We start from the raw sequence: 27,694 nt of genomic DNA, 5'->3' as shown, positions 1-27,694 counted from the left end.
TTAAAGCTTTGGAAGATGTTCTTTTTTGCACTACCATTTGGATTATACAAATACAGCACCATGTTTGCATATTTAACACCCTCGATGTTGTGTTCTGCTGTATGCATTAGCACAGCATCCACAGCTGTTGCGTGTTAAATGATGAAAACACAAATGATAAGGAATTGATTTCACTTAACACTGCCCCTTGTGGAGTTGTTTACAGCATGCGAGTGTGTCCTCTCTTCACAGAATGACCTGGATGAGCTCCAGTGTCTGGTAAACAAGTGGAGAAGCTGCAGTCAGGCAGTCCTGTATGAGCTCCAGTCAGCTCTGTCCACAGATGGGAGCAAGCTGAGCCTCACACAGCTTATAGATCACTTCGGGCTGGAAGAGCACATACTGCACTACAACAGGACAGAGGAAGACTTCACTGATGTGTGAAGCTCTCAGCATGGAGTGCACTCGATTCTCTCTAGTCTAAGATTACATATTCACTGATGTCTAATATGAAAGTTTTCATAGTCTATGTTCTTTTGTTTAAACATTTTTCTCTTCATATGGACTTCGTGATGATTTATAACTCTGAAATTGCATTCTCCTTTGTTCCCATGTGTATATATGCATGTTTTTACATGTACTGACAAGTTAAAATGTATACCTTTTATTTAATTATTTATTTACATATTTCCTAAAAGTGATGTAGGAAAAATTCAGAAATGTAAACCTGTGCATTGGTCTAGTTTCAATTAAAACGATGCTGTAGAGATCCTGTCTATTTTTACTCCATACTCTGTCATACTCTTTGTGCTGATTAGTGTTCAAATTGGACCAGGGCTGGGAAGGTCTTCATTCTCATTCTTTCCACCTCTGCTCGGAGGATTGCAACCTCCTGAGCTTGTGCTTTGGCCAGGTCCACCAGTCTTTTTCTCTGGAGGATGTCTTTGTACCGTTCCTCTGCACTGCTCTCCTGATTCTGCTCCACCGCTGGTGACAGAAAATGCAAAGTCATTCACAGTAAACGGGGGCACGTCACAACACGAGTCAGAGAGGCTCGTAGGCAGAACAACATTGCAGTCCTCATCACCATAGAATAGGTTGAAAAATCTGTCCCTTTCTATGCTTTTCATGGTGCCATACAGTAATCCCTTGCCAACCGTTGGTTTCCCTAATGACATTGCGAGTATCCACACAGACTGTTTTGGCTACCACAGTGTACAATTTTGTGTATCCATGAGTTTGTGTTTTCTTGAGATTGGCAAGGGATTAGTGTAGCCCAAAAGTCCCCAACCCTGGTCCTGGAGGAGCCCCTACCCTGCTGGTTTTTGTTCCAACCAAGCTCTCAATTACTTAATTGAGCCTTTTAATTATTTTAAAAAGCTGGGATTTTACGTTAACTATATAATTGTATAGAGAACTTAATAAAGAACCAACTATTTTATAGCACAATTTAAAAAGTAAAATCTATGCAGATTGTTACTTGGATTAGGGGTCAATTAAGTAATTGAGAGCTTGGTTGGAACAAAAATCAGCAGGGTAGAGGGTCCTCCAGGACCTGGGTTGGGGACCCTTATGTGGAAAGATCCCTTATTCGGAAAGATGTACTGGGTAAGCTCAGAAGATCATGTGACATAAAGGCAGAAGAAGAATGCAGTCTAATCAACTGCAATGCACAGTCTGATGGGCATTGTATTTCAGAGTAGGCTAACCGTTGCGGGTCTGTCACAATAAACTATTGGCTCACCTATGGCATCACAGATGTGTCGCTTCTCTGCCACAGAGATCATCATCTCCTGCAGCTGTTGATCCAGGGTGGCACTGTCCTGGGCCTTCTGTGCCGTCTGTCTGATCAGCTGCTGGACTGATTTCTTGGCCTTATTCACCTTCTTTTTGTGGATCTAGGAGGTAGCAGGTGACTTGATAAACTGTCTAACATTCACATTCGCTAAATTAAGGATCAGATTAAAGTAGGGTCTGACTGGAGATTTTAACAAGGATGCTTTTATCCCTTTTTAATGACTAAATACTTTCACAGTATTTCCAGTGCCAAGAGAAATAGCTTGAAACATTGTGATTGTAAAGGTTAATACAGATTTGTTACAAACATTATATGGAAATGTTTAGGCACAAATCATTGTAAGTGATGGAAAGATGACATTTCTCTATAAATCAAGTTGAGGACCATTGACGATTCTTACAACATACATATTGGCACTTACCTTTTCTTGCATGGAAAGTGTCTTCTCCATAGTAGAAATCTGCTTGGACAGATTGTTATCATAATCCGTCTCGCTCAGGTACTGAAAAAGAACAAAGCGTTTCATGACTTAATTCAAATGGCCAGCCAGGTGCACACACATTGCCATTTCAATCTCATGTCTCCCAGACATGTCTGTTTTAATTCACTTCAACCCACAAGTGTGAGGGATCAATGTTGTTGCAGTTGACGTACCTGGTCTCACGATTACTGTACTGGCTGCAGTGGCGCAGCAAGGCTAATCAAATGCCATCCAGTCCAGTGCACAGCTTATCACTAGTCAGTGAGGTAGGGCAGTTATAGTTATACAGCAATGTGTAGCCTAAGCCTGCAACTTTATCTTATCTTCCACCTGTAAGTCCTGAGTGTGCAGTTACCAATTATAACAGCAGACTAGTGAAGGTCAGCTACACGTAACGTACCGCCTGCATCTCTTTGGAGACCCGCATCATCTGAATGTCCCGAGCTTTGTTGTTTAGATCATCTATCCGCATTTGCATCCTTTTGTGTTCCCACTGCTGCTGGATGATGCCTTTTCGAAAGTCTTTAGTTTCCACCATGCTGGCAATCTTCTGCTCCCCTAAAGTCTGAGTGAGGAAGCAGATTCATGACACACCAATGTCTAGTTTCTGTCTCGTTCTGGAAGGGGGCCAGCACTTAATACAAAGCAGATTATTCTAACATATCAGGACTGTTCAGTAAATAATGCTTTATCATTATGGAGAATCCGGTAACCATGAAGATGAAAATTGTATCACTTTAACGAGACTATATTTTCTTCTCAAATAACCCTATTTTGGTGAAGTTGGAGGAGTTAAAACATTCTGACAGGGATTGTTTCAGAGTGGTTCTAAAGCACTACTTGATCTTAACACAGTTTGCTGAACTTACAGCACTTGCTAGGCCATGAAATATTTTCCACCCATCTGACTAGCAGCACAGTAATGTAGTTCCAATGTGCCCCTACCTTAATCGTCCTATTAAGATCTTCTACTACACTCCTGTCGATTAGTACAGAGCTGGAATAGTCGGGAATGAAGTTCCCAGTCTCAACTTCCACCTGCCCTTGTTTCATGAGGAAATGCACCATAAGATCTTTCTGGAATGTCATTTTATCTTCTCGTACCCTGTGTGGAAATAGATGTTGATTTAGCAGGCAACAGTTCAAATATTGTAATTTCCCTAAATACAAAAACCTTCTAGTTAATGTACATGTCATGCTATCTTAAGGTAAAGCCTTGAATCACATATCTATCGCTCAGTTTTTAGGATAATAAAACTAATAGGAAGGAAAAAACTGCCCTCATTCTGAGGTTCAGTGGTTTGCAGTCATTAAATGCTGCCAGCATAAGATCCTCTGGAGATCATTGTATTGGATATACAATGGATATACAATACAGTGTATTGGATATAATATTAAGACATGTATTATTCTGCACAGTATATTTGATTATTTTGTAAAATGTGTTTCAGCACGTCTGGTTAATACAGTTATTCAATGACATCTGATTTTATGCATTTAATTTCTCACCCATTGAGCTCATCAGTGAGGTTCTGAATCTCCTTTCTGGCACTGTCATCCTCCTCTGTTCTCCTCTGTAGAAAAGCCTGCATTTCAGCAATTGTCAGCGCTTTCTGTTGAACCTGTAAGTGCAGCACAATTAGAACAAATCTGAATAATTTCAGCAATTACATCTCAAATACATTTTTATCTGGTGTTAGATGTATCATAATTATTCGTCAAAAATAATTTGGGGGTTTACAGCCAATAAAGTCATGATCAGTTCAAGCTTTCAGGACGAGATTCTTTGTAATCAGGGTCTTTTGAGAACTGAGCTGCATCAAACAAGAACAAGTCTGGCAGCTGTATTTACTTTCTCATACATGGTCATGTTTTAAAGTTACAGTTGTTGCTAAAAGTGTTGAAGCCTGTGCAATAATCTGTGCATTTCTCAGTACTCCAGGCACTAAGATGAGCAGGCTTGGCCGATCAACATGATGGATCTTCACTGGGAAGTGTAAGGGCCTGACGTGGCACCTAGCTCTCAGAGCCCCGGGCCATGTGGGACTCACTTGATGTTCGCTCTCAACCTTGGCTCTCCTGGCCAGACAGAAGCGCTCCCACACAGCCAGGTCCACGCCCTGTGGAATGTTTTCAGGGACGTCCAATTCCTCCATGGCTCTCATCAGCTGAGACAGGCCTTCATCCGGTGCTGTTGCGGACCCTGCACGGTCTTTGAAAGGACTGCTGTTTTCTGTCCTCATTTTCTGCACCCTGTCAAAGAGCATCACCTGAAATGGTTTCTTTCTTTCATATTCTACCAGCCTCGTCTAGCTATCCATAATGGCCCAAAAACACAACGATCATGGAACAGCGTATATATATATGCCCACTGGCATGCCCTACTGTCAACTTTTGAGTCATACACCCCTTTTAACACTTTGTGGATGACATTGTGGCTTCATAGTTGGTCTCAAGCAATCAGCACTAACTAAGGATTAAAATACAGCTCCCAGTCATGCACTGGAAAATAGCATCTCATTGTTATTCATCATGTTCCTCTTCCTCTGTGACATGTTAATCACCTGATTTTACCTGGGTCGGCGCTTAAAAAGTTTGTACAGGTGTTCTACTACATGGCCAGGGACATCAAAGAAGTCCTTTCTGAAACCACGGTCACGCAGCTGAGTGGGAGTAAAAATAAAAATAATTAAATTCATTTGAAAAAGTAAAAACTTTCATTAACATGATCAATAATGTGAAAGTCTATGGGAATTTGACACAAGCTTTGGGAAAAAGGGTTTTTTATACATTGTACACCTGCAATAAACTCACTTTGTCTTCTGCAACAGCGTTATCATAGGTCTCTCTGAAGGCATCAACATCTTCTTTGTGCTTCTTTAAGTCCTCTGCAATGTCTTGCTGTGAACAACAGGGAAATCAGTTTCATTATGACTCGATATCATATCCTCCAAAAATAAAACATAACAATGCAATGTTATTATAATTGCAGTATTGTCTTTGCGGAGTGATGGTCAGTACAGCCCCAGTCTTCAAATTACACAACTGGATGCAACTATGGGGCGGACTGGTTAGCGCTGCTGCCTCACAGCAACAGGGGTCCTGGGTTTGAGTGACAGCTCGGGGGCCTGTCTGTGTGGAGTTTGCATGTTCTCCCTGTGTCCGTGTGGGTTTCCTCCAGGTACTCCAGTTTCCTCCCACCGTCCAAAGACATGCAGGTTAGGTTAATTGCCCTGTGCGTGAGTGTGCCCAGCAATGGACTGACGTCCTGTCCTGGGTATATTCCTGCTTATTCATGCCTGCTGGGATCGGCTCCGGTGTCCCCCACATCCATTTGAAAATGGATTGATGGATAGATGCAAATATGATCTGTGATCAAATACAACCCCCTGAATTAAACCTTTATTGGATATGAAGTGTCTATATTATACAGCTCTGGAAAAAATTAAGAGACCATTGCAAAATAATCAGTTTATCTGGTTTTACTATTTATAGCTATGTGTATGTTTGGGTGAAATTAACATTTTTGTTTTATTCTATAAACTACTGACAACATTTCTCCCAGATTCCAAATATAAATATTGTCATTTAGAGCATTAATTTGCAGAAAATGACAACTGGTCAAAATAACAAAAGATGCAGTGTTGTCAGACCTCAAATAATTCAAAGAAAATAAGTTCATATTCATTTTTAAACAACACAATACTAATGTTTTAATTTAGGAAGAGTTCAGCAATCAATATTTGGTGGAATAACACTGATTTTCAATCACAGCTTTCATGCATCTTGGCATGCTCTCCACCAGTCTTTCACATTGATGTTGGGTGACTTTATGCCACTCCTGGCGCAAAAATTCAAGCAGCTCAGCTTTGTTTGATGACTTGTGACTATCCATCATCCTCTTGATCACATTCCAGAGGTTTTCAATGGGGTTCAGGTCTGGAGATGACAGGGTCTTGATGTGGTGGTCCTCCATCCACACATTGATTGACCTGGCTGTGTGGCATGGAGCATTGTCCTGCTGGAAAAAACATTCCTCAGAGTTGGGGAACATTGTCAGAGCAGAAGGAAGCAAGTTTTCTTCCAGAACAACCTTGTACGTGGCTTGATTCATGCGTCCTTCACAAAGACAAATCTGCCCGATTCCAGCCTTGTTGAAGCACCCCCAGATCATCACCGATCCTCCACCAAATTTCACAGTGGGTGCGAAACACTGAACCGCCATCTTTGAAACTCTGCCAGTAAAGGCAGAATTGAACCCTTCTTTTCCTCACTCAAAACTTTCCTTTTCAACTCTTTTGGCATGGTTAATAGATCTTTTTTGATTCCAATTACTTGTTTTTGTCATCCAGCTGGTCCTATTGCAAGAGGATAGTGATAACCACAGGCAGTGTTTTTTAAACTTTTCCTCATTAAATAAGATTTGGTTCAGGTGATCACCTAATCAGTACCTCATTCGGTAGAATGAGGTGTGCCTGTGTTGGAATTCAACAGACGCTGGAGTGGAATGGCTGCCATAAATGTAGAGATACTGATTTAAGAAAAACTTGCAGTGGTCTCTTAATTTTTTCCAGAGCTCTATAATGTAGGTGTTATCCAAGCTTGTTCTTAGTGGCACTTCCATAAATCCACTAGAGCTTTTGTACAGCATGTAGCTCTTTAATCTTGCCACCCCCCGTGTGTAATTAAAAACATTCTTATCAACAACGCTGTTTGGTATTTTATACAGCTGAATTAATAGTATTGACTTGAGGTAAATAACTGCAGTAAGTGTAAATACGTTAGGTGTTCTGTGAAAGAAACAGCTACCTTTATCTTCCTGGTTTGTTCAAGTTTGTGGTTAAGTTGTTTCTCTCTGATTACCAGCTTTTCCTCCATATCAGTGGAGTAAACCAGGTTCGCAATTTTGAGCTCCTCCTGAAAATGGAAGCAGAAGTGTGATTAAAAAAAAGAAATACAGGGCGCACATGCATAAATCATCTCAGAATTACTCCAAGGAATCATGCTAAAAGTTCGTTTAGGAGTAAGATTACTCCTCGCTCAGAGTAGGAGGTAGAAGTCAGTCATAAAGTCTGTTATACCTACTTTTAGCTGGGAGTAGGATCCAATTCTAGGAAAAACTAGCATATTTTCACAAGTGTAGGTTAAAATATGTCTCACTGTGATGTATTTTCTTCATTTTGGAAAAACAAAAACCGCAAGATCACATGTAGACAAGCAGAGCCAAAAGACAACTATACAAATATTGCTAAGCTAACTCAGCCTTTTATTTCTTTATAATTTGACACAAAATAATAAGTGTTTCCTCCGTATTCCTTCATTACAAGGACGTCAAGGTGCTACATGGAATTAAATATACATCAAACATCTTAAAATTGAACACTATTTATGCTTCCGTTGCACATATGAAATTGTCCACAAGTGGAAAAACTGGAGTACATTCATGAAGGGTTTTACAGAAACATTCAGTATTTCAGAAACATTTTCTGTATTGAATAAAATACAAATTAAAGTTAACATGCATTCATCACCACGCATACAGTTTATTATGATTATGCTTTGTATGACTGGACCATTTTTCATTCATTTTGCAGCTTATTGTTACTAAATTTTTTGTAATACAAATAGTCGGATATAAAATCGGTGTAATGTAAAACCCTTGATGGATACAGCCTAGCATTGATTATGAATAGATTAGGCTAGCACTGATTATAAATGTGGCTTTTGGGGGTATTTGTCGTGCAGTAGTGGGGAAATCAATAAATGATCTCGGGTGCTGTTAATGCCATTATGATCTGATGAGAATTTCTACATATTGAAGGCTGTGATGATGGTCCCAAATCACCACTGCTATATTGTTGCATTTTCCCTGTGGCCAGACAATGCAACATTGTCACCACCTTTATCTCTGCTGACAGTGCCGCATTTTACTCCTAAGAGTAAAAGTAGGACCAAATTGACATCACTTGCAGATATTTCAGGCACTTATGACCGATTTATCACTCTCAGATGCTTTATGAATACATGCACAGATCTAAGGTAGAAAAATGTAACATTCATCACGTAGCTGCTTTTCTGGTCATCTTGATTGCCCTTGTTTTCTCGTATGATTGTTCTTTATTTTACAAGTATTAAAGTTGACATTAATAACAGGAATATCAATCTGAAGGCTGCCATGTTCTAAATGTATGCATCATATAGCCATAATGCTACAGTTTTAAAAGTATGCAAGCACAAAACCCCATTGACTTTCTATTGAATTATGGCTGCATATGGCAGTTAAAAGCAAGACCCCAGCCTTTAAAATCTCAAAAAGTACTTCAACAAGAATCCACTAAATAAGAATGCTAAGATATGTAGAAATGTACCAACCACCAACCCATTGATCGGTACAGTTAGAAATTAGTTATGTTAATTTTGTATCATACTATTTTGAGAACATGCCACAGGATGAAGAACATACATGTGTAAGATATGATATTGTACCATTCAAGCTGCTCTCCCTCTCCCTGCTACCCTGGACTGTAATCACTAAAACTATTAGATATTGCCAGCCCAGGGAGGGTCCAAAGGGGTGCGTTTCATGATGGGATTTCGGGGTGGGGTTAAGAGGATAATGACCAGGAAAGAGAGAGTTAGGCAGGAGTGTGAGGTTACAGATCATGACTGAGGAAGTGATACACGATTAGCGCGGGTCACGTCTGTGTACAAATAAAGGGAAATAAAAAGTACTTAAGAATAATGTGATCTCAACCTCGTTATTACCTGGACAACCAAGATGCTTCAATATAATAACAGAGAGATTCCCTGACAACAATGTGAAGGTGTCCATGTTTTTGGTGCTCTTTGCGGTTAACCATCTTGTAAAACAGCTGTGTAGCAATAAAGAGAAACTAGAGTAGGAAGATTAGAGTATATTTTTTCACCTGACAGATCGCCATTTCAGATTTCACTTTCCTCTCAAAGAGCCTGGTTAGGGTTTCATCAAAGGCCTGGGTTGCATCCTTAATGGAGGTCTGCAGTTTCTTCAGTTCTGCTTCTAGTGCCTTTACCAAAGTTAAAAGTCAAACCAGAAACACACAGTCAGTAAAGAGACTTCAACCACAGCAATCATTTATTCGCTCTGGCAATATTAAGGTTGGTATAAATGTCACCCTTTGCTGGCATAAATCAATGGTATGAACACGATTAGTTCAGTACAGGTAATTCTTTCACCAGAAAAGTTTGTCTGATTGTTTTGAAAACAGGATTTCAGGCCTGTTTGTCACAGCGAGATTAAGCTGGAGATACACCTGTAGTGAAAGACCCTTTAAAGGAATCGGAGCTACAAGCTGATGAACACAACATCAAGCCCCCCCCCCCCCAAAAAAAAAAAAAAGCGATCCACTGAAAACATATCAGAAACTGATCAGATTCAATAACATGCTTTGGTCAGTAGTGCCCTATCGTCTCCAGAGTCTGGTGCTTAAATGATTAGACATCACCCAAGAGAAGTAAACAAGTGGGGCGTCAACCAATGGGTTCAATGTTCATATTTCAAAAGATAACATCTCTAAGACACAGCCCTAAGGCATAATTAGTGTTAGAAACTGTTAGTTTACTACCTTTCTGTATTTTTCCTGTTCCTCTTTCAGCTCCTTCACTTTCTTTTCATACTCTTTAAAACCCTTCTTCTCCTCCTCGGTCCACTGCACCTCTGGTTTGGACATGAACTCGGGCTGTGGAATCTCCTGAAGGCATCACAACCGAGACCAGGGAGTCAGTGTAGACAAACATAGATTACACCTATAACCATGGGGTTTTCTTCTGCTTATAATTACACAAGATAAACTAGTAAAAATACTCGGTTTGTTTTAATTATACAGCAACAGATGGGAGCAAAACTGTTTATACCTGATCCAATACACACAATCCAACAGCACTGAAATGCAGCTCTCTAAAGACCAGCATATACATTCAACTAGTTCTATATATCTCTATTTTCAAATGTAAGATTTAAAAAAGTTAAGAGTTTCAAAACCATCTTGATGCATAATACATGATTGACAATAACCCAGTCTCTGCAGCTCCTCACCATTTTCAAAATATCCTCTTTCTTCAGCTCTAGTACTCCCCCCATCATGTCATCAAGGGCTTTCTCTCTGGCATTTTCACCCTGCAGAGAGAGGGGGGTTTCAGGGTACTGTTGCACTACCGGCTCGGCCATTCGAAACACCATGAGTTCTTCAGTGCTTTCTTTAGGCTGAAGTGAATGTATGATGCTAGGGAAGACTGCTTTTCAAATTTGGGGAATTTAAAATGTATCTTTGTTTTTCCAAAATGAAAGATTTAATATTATCTTGTGTTTTATAATAAATGATGATCATCTCAGCAAGACTCTTTTATGCCACCTTAAGCATATTTTGCTTAAAATACTGTACACTTATCTTTCTCATGCACACCCAAGGTCTGACGAGCCATTGCCACCCAAAGGCTGTGGATGGTCCAACCCCCCCCACCCCCGATGGCCAGCGAGAGGCCTCCTCCAAAGGGAAGACCACAGCCAGCAGCACCGATAAAAAACGTTCTGATCTCCTTGCTGCTGTAATAACTATACTGCCTGGAGGGGAGGCAACCATTAGGCCTAGTCCCTAAGCCGTGGACCCCCAGAGATTCATTTTCTCCTACATGCCATCTATAGGAGTTTTTTGTTTTTCTCTCCTCTGTGCCTAAATGGTTTATTTACTTAAATGTTCACTTACTTTATTCTAGATCATGTAAAATGTTTACAGGTCTATATTTATTTTACTTTATTGTATTTATGTATTATTATATTTTGCTGTACATTTGTTGTATGTTTACCAGTCTGTAAAGCGCTCTGTGGCTACCCTGCGAAGGGCACTACACAAATAAAAATTGATTGATTGATTGATTGATTGATTGATTGATTTGGCTTTGCTATTCTTCTGCCAACCCAACTGTACACTCCAACACAAGTTTAATTTTCAAATTTCTCTCTCACATGTTACCTTGGCAGCCAGTCTTCTTTGTTCTTCAGTCTTGGCTAGTTCCTCTGCTTTCAACATCTGTTCTGGGGTGATGTATTTTTCAACTTTAATCTGGAAATACAATGACAGTGAAACTCAATACTTTTAAACACTATAAATCACTTTTATATCTTAACCCTTGCAGCAAAGTCAACTTCAAAACAATTTCATATGTAATAAAATACAGAATTTTTATGAATGTATTTATGTTTCAGCAGAATTCAATTGATTCATGTTATGGTCACTAAGACTGACTGTAATGAGTTGACTTTAACCACGCTCAATTTTCAACTTCATTATTATTCTGTAAAACTGTGACCTAAGTTTCAAAATCATGTGCCTAATGCTGTGTGATTGTGGTAGTTATAGAAATATATAAAAACAGAACAGTTCAAATGAGTGTGTACTACCACATGAGGTGTTGTGCACATAAGAACATAAGGTACATAAGGTAACCAATGAACGGGGGACATATGTTTTGGGGTTTTCAGTAACTAATCAACCAGCCTTCTGCTTTCTCTAAACAGGCCATTATGTTGCTTGCCTACTGAAGTGGCCATTTCATTCTTCTTGATTTTCTGTCAGCTCTAATCCCAAAAGTGTGATATTACAGCCAACACCCAACATCAAAGCAAGTGGCTTCCTACCTCCGAGTCATCCACAGTGAATGCCCTCTCTGGCCTCTCGCTGTCAGACAGCGTTGGCTCCCACAGCTTCTCCTTCAGGCCCAAGTCACCCATGATTTCCACAATCCTCCTGTTCTTCTCTTTCACACGGTTCATCTCCTCCTCCTTCTGCTTATACACTGCGTCAAACTCCTCATTGAAGGCCATTTTAACATTGTGGATAACATCCTGGGTGGGCAAACATTTCAACACACAAATTGAACATTGTTCATTACATTGTTTTGTTATGCCACAGTAGGCTGTGCTTCACTGCTACATCAGAAGACCTCTCGGACCTGAAAGGAAGCCATCTGTCAATGCTGTACCTGCAACAGGATGATCTGGTTGATCTTCTGCTCCCTGGTGTGCAGCTCAAACTGATTGTACAGGTGAGGGCTGAGGCCACCATATTGAGCGCTCAGACTGCCCATGAGAGCTGGGCTCTCTGCCTCTTCACCCCCCTCATCTTCATCCTTCTGAGGTGCAGTCTTGGACTCGTCCCCCAAAATCTGCTTCCGGATCTGCAGAGGAGTTTGTGGGAGCACATCAGAGGATGTCTAACTCTGTCAGTTGCTCTCATCTTTTCAGAATTAAAAAGATCTAGATGTGCACCTTCCAATGTCCTCCTGATTGACATGTATGTTAAGACTAGAGGAGCAACAGTCTAGAAAAGGTTGTCATCATTTCACTTTGGCACATACTAATGACTTTACTTACAGAACTGCTTTGAAAACTACAATAGAGTGGTAAGAAGGACTAATTAACTCCAACCATCTACACAGGGTCATAGATGTGCAACAGTGTTGTAAATTCAGCCAGCTATACAGGGCGATATTGTTGAAGAGGGCAGGAATTACACTGAGATCTGCCTGTTCGATCCTCCGCAGTGTTTTCACTCTCTCCAACTCCTCCATCTCTCTCTGGGTGCGCTCCTTCATGGGGTAGTTCTTCACCTCATCTTCTAGGTGAAAAGCCTGAAAGAGGGTACAGGGTTACACCAGATTATTCCCAACCTCTTCATACCACTTATTCATACACATCTAGATGTATCCCTGATCTGCTCAACATCAGCCCAGTTTAGATCTCAGGATTATTACATTTTCTGATGAAACTTAAATTAAAGCACAACCATTAACTTTTAAAATGTATCTAGGATTAACATTGACATGTGTGAAATTGTTTAAAGCCTTTATCACAATGTTGTGGATGTTGAGATTGGCTGCTCCCCTTTGATTCTTGTTGCATATAGTGTTGGCCTGGTTACCTTGATTGCTCGCCCTTTGACCTTCATGGAGTCCCAGCATTCTCTTTTGATGACATCACGCTCGTAACAATAGGCCAGGATCTGCATCTCCATCTCATTACGGACCTTATAGACACAGAAATGCACCAATGAAAATAGGAGACAGGTCAAGGCCCATCTTTCACATTGCTTTGATGTTAGCAAATGCAAGAACACCATCCACACTTACCATTCACATACATAACTCTGCATCACAGTTACCACAGTGGGAAGGTGAGCAACACTGTATGTATCTGAGTAGGAAAATATTGTATCTGGAAGATATTAAGATACTTAATGCATATGCTATATAATACTATTTTAGACAATAAGTTGAGTTGTCTTTCACTTTTACCCTGGCGACTCCCTGTTCTGCCTCAGCTTCCAGCCTTTTATGTTCCTCGATGTCCAGGTTAAACTCCCAAAGCTGCAGCTTCTCATTCTCAGGCAAAGTGTTGTTCTCACGCATCATGTCCTGGATCTATAACCAGAGCCTCACAGTCACTGGCCTGCTCTCCGACAGCTGGACAAAGCCACTGCACACACATTTCTCTACCACTAGACAATTGGGCAGACTTGTTTATCATGTCAAGAAATTCACAGGATTTGGTAACATTTTAGACTTCATGTTGATCTCCATACGGAGATGACAGTGTGAAGCCGGATCCATTTAGTTAATTTAAATAATATACACTTAGCATGGTCCGCTATAAAAATACCAGTTTGTGCTTTTATATTACCCAGTCTCTGTTCTGGGATTATGAAACTGTGATGAATTGTTTGTGATGTTTTGCACTTAACGGGTTGTGTTGCTTACGGTTTTGCGCAGTTGCTTGATATCGTTCCTCATGGTTTGTCTCTCTTCCGCAAACTGCTTTTTCTCCTCATTGACTGCCTGTACAAATGTTAAAAACATATCAAACATTTGAGCAGAGTAGTGATCAGCAAGGGTGAGGAGTTCCAGAAATTCAGTCATTTTTGCATTGATCATATGCCCTGAAAGAGTTTCTACAAGTTACATGGCTGTATTTTTCTAGTCTCCTCCTTCAGCAGTTTAACAAAAAAAAATCTGCTCATGATTTGGAGTGATGTTGCAACCATAATGCCCCTGTAGACATTTGCTTTCTTGGCCAAATTCATCAGAAAAACACCTTCATGTCAAATACTAAAGTGGCATGCTAGATAAATCAGTGTAGCTTCACATGTTGGTCACACAATAAAGGAACTACTGTTACAAAATAATCACATATGGTCTATACATCTGTAAATACATTGTTTAATCCCCCAGATCTTCAAGCATGTACTAAAACTTTAGAGATTATTAGTTTTAGATATTAAGGGATTAAACGTTATTGTCACGGTCTCCCCTGCTTCCACCTTAGTTCACCACCAGAGGTCTCTCTCTCCCGAATACTAGTTTAGTGCTTCTCCTTTCCTTTGTCCAGTCAAACCAGTCTTTCCACATTCTTCCCTACCAGGTGCACCTGTTCTGTCCTCCTCTCCTATCATTGGTCAATCCTTCATTCACCTCATTCAATCCCTCTCTCCTTCACAGTACTTAAACCCCTCTATTTCCTAGATTCATTGTGAAGTCTTGCATTCTCTCCTGGATCAATGCTAAGCCTTGTTTCTTGATTGCCTTCCTGTGTATTTTTGACCTCTTGCTTGCTTCTCTTGTTTACCCCTTTTGGATCTCCCTACTAGCCTGTTCGCTTGATCTATTGACCTGGACTGTCCCTGTTTATGCTCTCTCGTTTTGCCCTTATTGGATTATCTGCTTCAACTCTAAAGCCTGCACTTGGATCCTTTCCTTTGCTCCTTGACGACGTTACAGTTATATTCCACACATTCAATAGGATTACATTAAATACATTTAAAGACAGAATGTTTTGCTTATTGCATTAAATATGTTTAAGTAACAAAAAACCATATAATAAATAAACCATTTCATTATTAAAAATAAATATAACTGAATATTTTATTTATGAATGTATAATTAAAGATTTTTGTTGTATCTACATTTAAACTAACATCCATATTAACAAATAACACATGAGATTTAGTCTACTCCTAATAGTAGGCATTGTGGATGTTAGTTGGTTGCTCTTTGTTGTTTAAATACATCTTTATTTATTATACTATATAATGAACAGCTGTGTCTTTATATAACATAAAGCAAACATAGTACTGGGACCAGTTGCATACACATAGACGCTCAGTTAAGACCGTTGCATAAAATTTCCTTAGACTGGTCTTGTTAACGTTTTTCATTTTATTTTCATTTTGAGTGCTTTAGTGCAAGTTTCAGAAAATGTCACAAAAAGTATATATTTCTCTGCATTATATTTCAATAACTAAGCATAGATTTTCAGTTAACTGGAATCGTCGCTGTCTTAGAGAAGCGTCCGCCATATTTTCTTTTTTCTTCAACTGTCTTAAAGTTCTCAGAATTAATTGCGTGATTGACTAAGTAAGACCAGTCTAAGACCAGTCTAAGGAAAGACTGTTATATGCAATGGTCTTAACGGAGTGTCTATCATTAGTAGGATTTAAAATTACAGTAAGATTTAGTCTATGTTTATTTTATTATTCGAGACCTCTAAAAGATTACACAAGAAGCACAAAGAAGTGTAAAGGGACTAAAGAGGTGCTCACCTCCTCCAGCCTCTGTTCAAGCCAGGTGCCATTTGCAGGTGTGGCCGGGGGCAGGCTGGAGCAGCTCTCGTCCTGATCAGACAGCTCCACACTGCGTCTCTGGTCACAAGCCTAGGCCATGACAGAGGCACAATCAAGGTGGACTGATATAACAGCTGGACTCCTCAATGCAATACACCTGTAAGGGCTGCACAGACTGCTTATTCCGGGGCCCTACACAGTGCTGGGTATAATACTTTGTAGTGGCAGTAGTGGCACTCTTTGGGATTACAGTCTGTTCTCTGCATAGAGTTTTGTAGAAAGTCCAAGGAATTGAGTTTACTGGGAGTCATCAAGGTCTCTCCTTCCATGACTAGGCAGGCCAAACTGCTCCTTTTGGATTTTCTACTAGAGGTTGGGCTATTTAAGATGGAAATTTAGCCACAACAAAGACTGCCTTAACAGGTGGCTGTATTTTACTTGAAAATTGTGACTTCTATCACACTCTTAAGGATCAGAACTTGATACATGAGGAAACAGGATACTCCATTGTGTACAATGTCTGTAGGGAATGAGAGCTCTTATTCTAAGATTGGTCATTTTACAGGCACCTACAGGCAAAAGAACACAACTCCTACCTGTTCCTCTTCCTGCTGCTCCCACAGAGCTGATCCAGGGGGAGTCTGGGAAGGAGCGGCCCACTCCGGCAGCTCTCGAAGCGCAGCGGTCTCTGTGAGCACTGAAGTCCCCAGCAGCCCTTCCACACTCTGCCCATAATCACGGGCTATACTTGCTTTAGTCATCTCAGCCGTCTTAAACCTGAATGAAACAGATAGATACATATGAAAGATAAAACTTTCCTACATCTGTCTTCAAATCACACTTTTATATAGCGCGTTTTTATTTGTCCTCCTTTTCAATGAAAATGTATAAAATATACAACATTAAGCCCTTACGACAGTACAAAAGTAAATGCAGAGAAAGGAACAATATGTCTATTGTTATCCCTGCATTTTTCTTCCCCTCTTTCATCCTCTGCCATGTTGGTGGTGTGTTCTTTTCTAACATGGGTGAAAAAAATATCACACGATGATATTCACGCACAGGTTCTTATTATGCTTTGTGCCAGCGTCTAGAAACCAAAGCACTGAGGTCCTGTGCAGCAGACCTACCGGAGCTGCACACACACCAAAGCCCCGTCCCGGAGGCCGGTGGTGAGGAGGGTCTGGCTGTCCAGGGAGAAGGCCAGCGCCACAGGCCCACTCAACCGGCTGGAATGGCTCTGCAGCTGGAGGACTTTCTCCTGTTCACACACACACAAGGGCAGGAAAGTTACAGCACAGCGCAGGAAACTCCATGTCACCCTTTAAATGAATGAGAAGCCTACTATTACATCTGACAAGACCTGTTATTATTATAAGAACATAAGAAGAACTTAAGAAAGTTTACAAACGAAAGGAGGCCATTCGACCCATCATGCTCGTTTGGTGTCCATTAATAACTAAGTGATCCAAGGATCCTATCCAGTCTGTTTTTGAATGTTCCCAAATTGTCAGATTAAACCACATCACTGGGGAGTTTGTTCCAGATTGTAACAACTCTCTGTGTGAATACGTGTCTTGAATGCCTTGAAGCCCAATTTCCATTTGTGTCCCCAGGTCCGTGTGTCCCTGCTGATCTGGAAAAGCTCCACTGGGTTGATGTGGTCCATGCCCTTCATGATTTTGAAGACTTGAATCAAGTTCCCACATAGTCTTCTCTGTTCCAGGGTGAAAAGGTTCAGATCCCTCGGTCTCTCCGAGTAGGACATTCCCTTCAAACCTGGAATTAGTCTGGTTGCTCGCCTTTAGAGCAGCGATATCTTTCTTGAAGTGTGGAGCCCAGAACTGTACACAGTATTCCAGATGAGGTCTAACTAGTGCATTGTACAGTCTTTGTGTTTTAAATTGACAATATACCCTAGCATTTTGTTTGCCTTTTTTATTGCTTCCCCACATTGTTTGGATGGGGAAAGTGAGTCCACATAGACTACTAGGTCTCTCTCATGCGTTACTTCTTCTAGTTCTATTCCTCCCCATAGTGTAATTATGGTGGACATTTTTATTACCCACATGTAATACCTTGTCCACACTTGTCCACATTGAATTTCATCTACCAGGTGTCGGCCCACACCTGAATATTATCTAGGTCCCTTTGAATAACCTGTGCTGCCGGGATTGTATCTGCTGAGCCACCTATTTTAGTATCATCTGCAAATTTGACAAGTTTGCTAACTATCCCAGAGTCCAGATCATTAATATAGATTAGAAAAAACAAAGGCCCTAATACTGATCCCTGTGGAACTCCACGAACAACCTCACTCCAGTTAGAAGCAACTCCTCTAATCAACACCCTCTGCTTCCTATACATCAACCAGTTCATAATTCATCTACTTACATTAGGATCAATCTTTGGTGCAGAAACCATATGAAGTGTATCAAATCATATCCTTTCATGTGAACTACAGCTGCAGTTGCATGTTCAAGAAATTTTAATAAATTAGTAAGACATGATCTGCCTCGTCTAAACCCATGCTGACTATCTCCAAGAATATGGTTTTCATTAAGATGCTCCTCTATTTTCTGTCTAATCATTTTTTCCAACATTTTACAAGTAATGCAGGTGAGACTGACTGGTCTGTAATTTCCTGAATCAGTTTTGTCCCCTTTCTTGTAGATAGGTATGTCATTATCAGTTTTCCAGTCAGTTGGCACATCCCCTGTTCTAAGTGTCATTTGGAATATTTCAGTTAATGGTCTATAAATAATGTCCCTCATTTCTTTAAGTACTGTTGTAAATATACCATCTGGCCCAGGTGATTTGTTTGATTTTAATTCTGCTAGTCCCTTTAGTACCTCCTCCTCATTTATCCTGATCTCTCTTAGAGTTTGACTGGACTGGTTGTTAGCCTGTGGCATGTTATTTGTGTTTTCTTTTGAAAACACCTCTGTGAAATACTCATTTAGAACATCTGCAACATCTTGTTTGTTTTTTATCCTTCACCCATTTCACTTCCTCCTTTATTGACCTCTTGCTGCTATAGTATTGAAAAGAGATTTTAGCTCCAAGAGCTATGTTTCTTTCTATTTCCCTCTTTGCTTTCCTGATCCCTCATTTAAGATCTCTTTGTAGTTCTATATATTCTTTGTATTTTGTTTTGTCTCCATCCCTTTTGTATGCGCTATACAACACTTTCATTCCCAGTCTATGTTTGAGAAATTGAAATCCCCAATTATAACAGCCACATCATTGCTATATGCAGTTCTGATTACATTGTACAATGCAACATCTATCTGAATATCTGAATTGGGTGCTCTGTAACACACTCCTACCACTAATCCTCCAGATCTTTTATTCAAAAATATAACCAAATAATTCTGTTCTGTTAGTAGGATCTAATTTGAGTTCTTCTGCCTCAATGTCATTTCTGATATATAATGCAACCCAATCACCTCTTTGATTATGCCTGTCTCTCCTAAACTGTGTGTATCCTTTCAACTTGTATTCATCACCATCATTTTCTGTAAGCCATGTGTTACTCCTACAACGTCATAGTCACACACCAGCACTGTGGCTTCCTTGTTCCTTATACTCCTGGCATTGAGGTACAATAACAACTGAAGACACACTGTGTTACCCATATGTAATTTATCTGTTGTCTTTGTATACTCTACCAGTCAAAAGTTTTAGAACTCCTCAATTTTTCCACTCTTAATGAAATGTACGCAGTATAATGTCTCAATGTACTCTGAAATTAAAGCATAGAACAAATAAACAATTGGAGATAAAAAATAAATAATGGAATCGTTTTGTTTAACAAAATGTAAGCCCTTAAGCTGACAATGTACTTCTCTTTAATCCCATGTGTACTCTTCACTGTTGCGTTGTTTGCCAAGAGAGACTCTCGATGTGAAAAAATGATACCCCCCCCTTTCAAAATGTAAAGATGGAAAACTCTGTTTACAGTGTGCTAATACAAAACTATTTTACATAATAGGATCTGAACTTCTCTGTGTTTGATAGAACATCAAATATTTGTTTGGTTGTTCTGAACAAAACAAGCCTATTTGCAAATAAATCCGATCAAAAATGAGTGATCTGTGACTGAATGAGACCCCCCTGCCCGAAGCAGACTGCGCGTTTACCCCCCAGGCTCTGAATTATGGTGCGTGACATAGAAACTGTGAATCAGATGCATCTGAGAATGAAACACGCTGTTAGCCAAGAGAATAAGCTTTCAAATGATGTGTGCATTGTAGGAATACAGTGTAACGTCTATGCACAGGAGCTGTGCGTAACACTGCCAAACAATGCTTAAGAGGGTGTAGTAACTCAGTATAAACCGGTAGTGTAAATTAGCTCTTAACTTCTCTAATCTCTCAGATACAATAAGTGAAAGTGTGATGATGTGGACGTCTATTAACTGTAAGGCCAGTGCCGTGAATTAAGCTCTTACCATGCAGGACGTCTCAAAGACACGCAGCGAACCGTCCTTCCCCAGAGATGCCAGCCACAGCTGGTGGGGCGAGAGGAGAAGAGAAGCTGGACCAAGAGCGTGACCTTCAGTTTCCCGTTCTGGGGTCACCTGGACAACATCTTTAGTGTCTGAAATCCCCTAAGAAAACATCAAAGCATATCAATACAAAAAATGGAATCTCCCAAAGTAACAGATCATAAGAAGCAAAACAGACATCTCATACCCATACAGTGGGTACCTCATCCAGGAGGAATTTCTGGATAGTCCTAGTCCGGATGCAGTAGCCGAAGGCTCTGTTGTTCGGCCCCAGGACTGCAGAAGAGAAGGGCAGAGCAGCAGCATAGTGCCGTTTCTGCAGGATTTCATCTCGAATACAGCCCCGTCGATCAGCACAGCCACCTTGCACACAGAGACACCAGCATCAAGCTCAGGCATTAATTAGGGTGGCAGGACATTTCTTTCAATCTTTCATATAACATGTTCGTTTTCCAAATTATGATAGTTTCTATAATGTGATTAATAAAATGAGAAAATCATGATTATATTTCCAAGTAATCATGTCTTTTGCATCCACACAAACAAGTCCACTTTAACTTGGACGAGAATATCACTTTTTCATAAACTGATTGACAGTGGATGACATAAGGATATAAAAGTATTTGACCATTGGCCGTGGTTTTTCAAGCATTCATGTTTCATTGCAGCTCCATGAAAGCAAAACTGATGCATCCAAGGTAAATGTGAACGTATCCATGTGATACCAGCATGATAATAATCATTCTGCACTGATGAGACCAATTTCAGTCTGTATCTTTATTACTGAATTTAATAGTAAGATATTAATAATAGTAAGGATTTAATGCTGTTATAAAGCAGCAGATAAAAACTTTCTTTATAGGAAGAGTATTTGAAATCTGAGCAGTATTGTGTCAGTGAGATATATCCCCTGTACCTTTCAATAGCTGGGCCTGCAGCATGAATATCTCCAGGCAGCTCCCTTCTTTCACACAGTTTTCTTTGTTCCCTGCAGACAGCACCAGCACGTTCACCTGTTTGCTATCCTTGTTGTAAAGAGAAGATAGATCCACAACAGAACCTGCAGCCTCTGAAGAAATAAAAGGTTGCCGTGTTATTTCATATTGTGCATTACATCATCTCTGCTTCATGACATATGCAAAGGTTGTAAAATATGATATAATATGTGATAATACGTTGTAAGGAAAATGTAATAAGGGGATATCTTTTTACTCAAACAGTCCAACTCCTTTTGTATTCTTGCGGTCACCTTTGGGAATTCAATTAGTACATAAACATACCTGTGTATCCAATAACCTCAAACATTTTGGATGGTCTGGCGTCCAGAACAAACACATGTGAGTCTGAAGCTCCGCTGATGAGGAAACTTCCTCCTTGGTCATACCTAAAAAAAAAAAGGTACTAAAGGTAATAAACCTACACAATGTTTTGTTTTGTTGTATTGTATTATCAGGAGACACACACAATAAAGTACAAAATGAGGCTTTTTCTGCAAGATTTGAATGCATATACATATAAATACATATGTCCAAATACATATATATTTCTTTGCAACTTTTACTTCAAATGGATGAGATTACACACAGTAGCATTGTCTGAATAAGAGCTCTGGACAGTGTAATGGGAACAGAGAACTCTGAGACAGCACACAAAGCAGGATGAGCGATATAGCCGAGAGAACAAAGAGGTTAACAAGCATTCCCAGAAGGCGTGTGGGACCCACAGCCAAGAGGGAGGTAAGACTCACTGGAGATGCTCCACAGGCACTCTGTAGAGGTGAACCCTGTGAACCGGGCGCGGCAGCTCCTTCTGGGTCAGGTCTATGAAGTAGATGTGTCCAGAGGCGGTCCCCACAGACACACACTCTGCAGTTGGGCAGCATGCCAGGCTGGTCGCCTACATTCAGAGACCGACAGTACAGAACAACAAGGTAAGACACCAGACTCAGAATCAAGCAGATTCAACAAAAAACGTCTCAGCTGTGATTTTCATTAATAAAGATTTGTATTATACAAAAACATCAAATTAATACATAAATAAACATATATAGTAAACACATTTAGCTCTATATAATACTCCCATGATTATGTAATCGGGGTATCTTTATTTCGTCCAATGACTGATATATTAAACCAATCACATAAATTATTAATTGTTCATGTCCACAAATTAATGTATTGTGCACACTGATTAATGTTGTATTATGTATTTTCACCTGTGTCTTCTCTGGGGCTCTATAGCTATATCTTTCAACCCTCTTTATATTCAGCATTAAAAGCATATTTTGTGATTATAGATTGAATGTGAATCTCCACCTTTTTACCTTTATTATATCATTCTTTGAAGACAGTGTGTACTTTCCCTGCATCAGTTTCTCTACAACACTGAGCAAATGCAAGGAACATACCTGTACTTGAAGGCACAAAGAGCTGATGCAGGCACCGTCTTTCACTGACCAAACCTGTAGCTCCCCAGAGGCTCTTACTGACTGTCAATCACAGAGCAAACAAACACATGCAGTAAGAAGGACACGAGTTCTCATAATGATCTATGTTAACTGGCCATGAATGACTGTGTTGAACAGGAAGTTCAGCTCCTGTTTTGTTTTTGTTTACATTCTCTACTTCCAACCTTAACCCTAATCTTGTTCACCACCTAACCTTTGTGAGGTGATTAACCGTTTGAAGGGTATCTGAGGGTTTCTACATGAGGACACTTCCAACAGGATTACTGAGCAGGACTGAGAATGTGAAGAGCATCTTGGCACTGGATGAATGAGGCACTTTGCAGTGAAGACATTACCACACAGAGATGGCTGCTGGGACGCAAGGGAGCTGCTGCCACAAAGTCACCCACACAAACATCAAGAACTCTGGACACCTCCTGAGGCTGGCTGGGGCTGTAACTGTACACGCGTCCCTGGAAACACAGAGCAAGGGCATTTTCATTATTTACTAAACATATATCCCACACGTGCACTGCACTTACTACATGTATTGCTTATTACCTTGCACCTGGAGAGGGTTTCACATTTCACATATGACAAAGCTTCACTAGCACTAGCAGCAGGGTCCCAATGGCAATGTCACACCCAGGATTTTGCATTTAAATAGAATAAATCACCTCACGACTGAACTAATATATATTGGTTTTGTCACATATATCTATTATTAATTCCACCTTCAAATGTGCTTCCACAAGAGCTACCAAAGAAGCAGTGCATGCCTTTAACATACATTAACTGAATTCTACAAGCTAAGAAACATCAAAGATACCATACCTTTTTTCTGCCATCATTAACACATACCGTTATTCTAAATATTATTATGGTCTGTTGATTTGTTTCATTAAATATATTCTGTAAACTAAAATAAGTATAATAATAAAATTGGGTTTTTAAACCTGGAAAAACATATGTATGAAAACAAAATGATTCCTACTTCACTTGAATTTAATTTTAAATGCACAGGCCTTCACAGTCATGCCACACAGACATAATGTAATAAACTCTGTTAGAGGATGATGAAAGAGGAAACAGCAATCAGACACAAAATTACCTTAGGTGTTTTACTCTGTTCTCATCTGATGATGATGATGATTCAAACAAAATAAATGATAACAGATACTAGAATTATATCCAGTTGATGTCTGAAGAAGCAGTGACACCACATTGTGACATATCTCAAAGGCCTCTGTACTCACATTACAGGTAGACAGAATAAGAGCCTCGTAGTCAGGGGAGAATCCAATGTGTGTGAGTGGCTCCTCAGCTTTCCAGCACTGCGTTACCTTCACTTGTTTGCCCTTGATATGTAAGCAACGTAATGCTCCATCCTGTTCAGGAGACAAACAGTGAGGCCTAGCCTTTCTGAAGGACAGTCACAAACATTCTCTCAAAGACATTAACTGTAAGAGGACAGGCACCACAGACCTCCATCAGCTAAAGTGATTATTTCCAGAGACCTTCGCAGTCTCCATAGAGCCAAAGCCCAGGTTGAGTCAGTCTTACATTTCCTGCAGCAAACATCCTGTGTGCATCCTTGTGCAGAGCCAAGCTGTTAAGGCTGCCTTCTTGAAGCTCTGCTTCATCTGGGATGTCTAAACCATGAGACAGTAATATGATATTAACAGGATCCTTGTAAAAAGCCAAGTGGTACAGCAAGTGACATCTTCAGCTATACTGGAGTTACTGGGTACAACTGCGTACTCTACTTGAGAAAAGGCTAGCTTAGGTTTAAGGAGTTTAAAGCTGGTTGCCCTTATTACAGCTCTCCTGCCAGGAAAACGGTGGCTACAACTTCATTAAAGTAAAAAATCTGAAAAACTTCATACCTCTCTTCTGGTGGGGGTTAAAGAGCACAGTGACGTTCTGAGTCTCAGGGTTCACAAGCAACAAGTGACCTTCAGCACAACCCACATAGAGGTCAGAGGTGGGTGTCCAGCAGAACGAGGTGGGGTGGACCTGTGCCAGCATTTTTTCTCTTGGCTTGGAAAAAGGAAAGCAGATGTTACTGAACATGATTATGCAAAAAAAAGATTTAGTTCAACAGAAAGATCTACAAACCTATACAAACACATTGTAAAATAGAAGCAAATATTGTTCAAGCTAATCAAGACTATGTACAGGATTCTTTAAAATACTTAATGGCACTGCACATGCAGCACAGATGTGTTGAGTTTTCAATTACATTTTGGATACCTTCCACAACCCTGCTAAAGTATTGATAAAGGTATTATTTGTCAAGGGAAGCAAGTGCATGACAAATATTTAAAAACCCATTTCTAGAATGACTGTGCAGTGTATGTTTATAATATTGACTTTATTTATTTGAATGAAGGGATCTAGGGTGTGTTAAGTGTTTTAGATTTTTACTGTAATGGAAATTTGCTATGTCACTGTACCACAAAGGTCTTTGCCCTCTCCCCAATGAGTCTTTCCAGAGCTGAAACTGGCATCTGAGGGCCAAAATAAGACAGTTTGCCACTGGGACCACATGAGAAATTGCGTTTTGCCTCTGGAACAGCACCATCCATTGCTGGGAGGGGGATGTCACTGTGGGAGACACATCCATTATCCACAAACATGGGACATATCTTTATAAATTGAAAGCACATTTGTTTTGCTGTAGAAACAAAGCCATCACTCACACAGGCATCATGATATGCAATCTGTCACTCCTCTCAATGTTCCACAATGTAAGCTTCCTCTCTGTTACTATACACAGCTGGCGCCAGTTCATGGGATTAAACTCCAGTCTGGAGATCTCTGCTCCTGCCCCTGGATGACTGCAAAGTGGGATTCCATCTTCCCAATTCCTGAAACAAAAAGATGAAAAAGTGCTTTAAAAAAATGTTTAATTAGATTGACTTTACATCTAAAACAACAACAAAATAATACACATTCCTTTTAGAAACTGAATAAGATCATGAGATAGAGGGCAGTAATTCACTGTGAGCTGTTTTTCAGAGGCTTTTAAAAAATAGAAACAGCCATATCACAAAACAATATATTTAATATTTGTAAAATAATAATAATGATTTTATATATTTATTATGTATATATGTTTACAGTTTTGTGAAATAACTATATAATACAGACAATGATAAAGATCTTACCACACTGTCAAGGTGTGCTCTGGAATGGAGGAGCAGCTGGCTAAATATGGGCCTGAGTAGCTGAACGCAAGGGCTGTATAGTCCAACTGGGCTACCCCTACAGGAAAACACAACAGTTCAAATACCAAGATAAATAGCCATTTTGTAATTTAATAAATGGTACAGTGGGTACTTCAATAACACTAGGATTGCCTACAAAGCCAAATCAATTCCAGATAGCTGAGGAAAAGGGAACCTGAAGGATATCAAGGAAAGATAAACTCTAGGGACCAAAGCAAAAAAACCTGTCCTGTGTGGAGAAAACATCAAATGGAATAAAACTGGGCATGGGAGAACTCACAACCACAACTAATAGGGCTGGCATAATGTGTAATGTGCTCAATTATGCCCAACTAGAAGCATCACCATCAACAGGCAATTGGTCCCAGCTGTGAAGGTCACCTTTCAGCTCGTTCCTCATGACAAGCGCAGGGTAGGTGTATACAAAGATGGATGGATTGAGCCTGTGCTCAGAGAAGGCCACCATGCTGCTGTTCCCATTTCCCACGAAGGCCCCCAGCCCCCGGCCTGGGCACGGCAGCACTCTCCTGGACTTGGACTCCAGGTCAAGGAAAATTATGTAATTCCCACAGGGGTAGCACACGGTCTTTCTGTCCACAAATCCCACATGCTGGCTGGTGATACCCTGCACCCACCTGAAACTCAAACACACACATTTTGATGTTCCTTCCGGCCTGATTAAAATTATTTCAAGTGTCATGTGGAGAAACTGGTTATGAGAGAGCACTAGAATACAACGCAAATGATACATAAGTAAAATACTCTTATTTTAATGTATTGTATTGATGTATGGTTTTATTTTTGCAAGGAAAGGTTAATAACATTTGGCAGGAATGCATTCATGTTGTTAGATTGTGGTTTCCTGATAGTCTTTGGTCTAGCCCAGTGGTTCTCACCCCTGGTCCTGTTTTTTGTTTCAGCAGAGCTCTCAATTACTTAATTGAATCCTTAATATAATTAATAATGTGCTTACATTTGAATTTTTAGATTGTGTAACGGGTTGAAGGTGGTCCCTTCATAAGATAAGTTCCTTATACATGTTTACACTTAACTTAAAACACCTACTGTTTAAAATATTTAAAAGGCTCTGATTAAAGAAATATTAGTTAAATTAAGTAACTGAAAGATCGGTTGTAACAACAAAAAAATAATAAAATAATAAAAATAAATAAATAATAGCAGGGTAGGGGGTCCTGCAGGACCAGGGATGAGAACCACTGGTCTAGCCCCTTCATTTAATTAAACAGTTTGATATATTGTGCTGTGCACCAAATCATAAATCATTTGTAATACCCTCAAAACTGTTCTTCATAGGATGCTGTCGGAAAACAAGTAAGCCTCCCCTGTGAAGTCTGTCAGGTGCCGCTCACTTAGCTTTTACTGAAACTGGCAAGTATAGAAAGTCCTCAATGTGGCACTGATAGCAGGCCAAAAACACGATTTGTAAGATAAGAAGTTTTAAACCTTACCTGACTTCCAAGGACCCGGAAGCCTCCATAAACAAAAATCTAAACTCGGTTAAATTAACAAAACTGGAAGCTGCATTAAAATATTATCACTGTTTGGCTTTTTACATTTGTGTACACACGTTTCCTAGGATA

General features: G+C 40.0%; 1 protein-coding gene across 2 annotated transcripts; it reads right to left on the bottom strand.

Annotated features, from left to right (window-relative positions):
* cfap43 (cilia and flagella associated protein 43) lies at positions 1-27,694 on the bottom strand. 2 transcript variants are annotated; one of them, XM_066693104.1, is made up of 38 exons: positions 27,563-27,694; positions 26,475-26,728; positions 26,034-26,130; positions 25,566-25,733; positions 25,320-25,470; positions 24,750-24,903; positions 24,427-24,515; positions 24,120-24,251; positions 23,220-23,336; positions 22,825-22,905; positions 22,165-22,313; positions 21,698-21,801; positions 21,334-21,486; positions 20,605-20,780; positions 20,361-20,519; positions 17,038-17,168; positions 16,504-16,684; positions 15,887-15,997; positions 14,049-14,126; positions 13,587-13,712; positions 13,214-13,318; positions 12,807-12,923; positions 12,276-12,470; positions 11,932-12,138; positions 11,267-11,356; positions 10,333-10,413; positions 9,863-9,988; positions 9,185-9,304; positions 7,068-7,175; positions 5,073-5,159; positions 4,833-4,921; positions 4,310-4,511; positions 3,768-3,880; positions 3,204-3,363; positions 2,659-2,823; positions 2,199-2,279; positions 1,724-1,877; positions 1-966 (listed from the first exon to the last, which is right to left on the bottom strand). In XM_066693104.1, the coding sequence occupies exons 1-38, from the start codon at positions 27,589-27,591 to the stop codon at positions 794-796; spliced, it is 5,013 nt and encodes a 1,670-aa protein (XP_066549201.1). In that variant the 5' UTR covers positions 27,592-27,694; the 3' UTR covers positions 1-793. The 2 variants fall into 2 exon arrangements, with proteins under 2 accessions (XP_066549201.1, XP_066549202.1); XM_066693105.1 differs by having other exon boundaries at positions 20,620-20,780.

This window comes from Amia ocellicauda, chromosome 20 (genome assembly GCF_036373705.1).
Source record: "Amia ocellicauda isolate fAmiCal2 chromosome 20, fAmiCal2.hap1, whole genome shotgun sequence".
NCBI lineage: Eukaryota > Metazoa > Chordata > Actinopteri > Amiiformes > Amiidae > Amia > Amia ocellicauda.
The sequence above is the reverse complement of the archived record's forward strand: the minus strand, read 5'-3'. Positions and strand labels throughout refer to the sequence as shown.

Bases quoted from the DNA above. Each gene is read 5' to 3' on its own strand.
- cfap43 (XM_066693104.1), bottom strand. From the start codon at position 27,591: ATGGAGGCTTCCGGGTCCTTGGAAGTCAG. The intron at 21,487-21,697 runs GTATGTTTATGT...TTATTTCTTCAG, and splicing joins TGAGGTTATTGGATACACAG to AGGCTGCAGGTTCTGTTGTG. The intron at 9,305-9,862 runs GTAGTAAACTAA...ACTTTGGTAAAG, and splicing joins AACAGGAAAAATACAGAAAG to GCACTAGAAGCAGAACTGAA.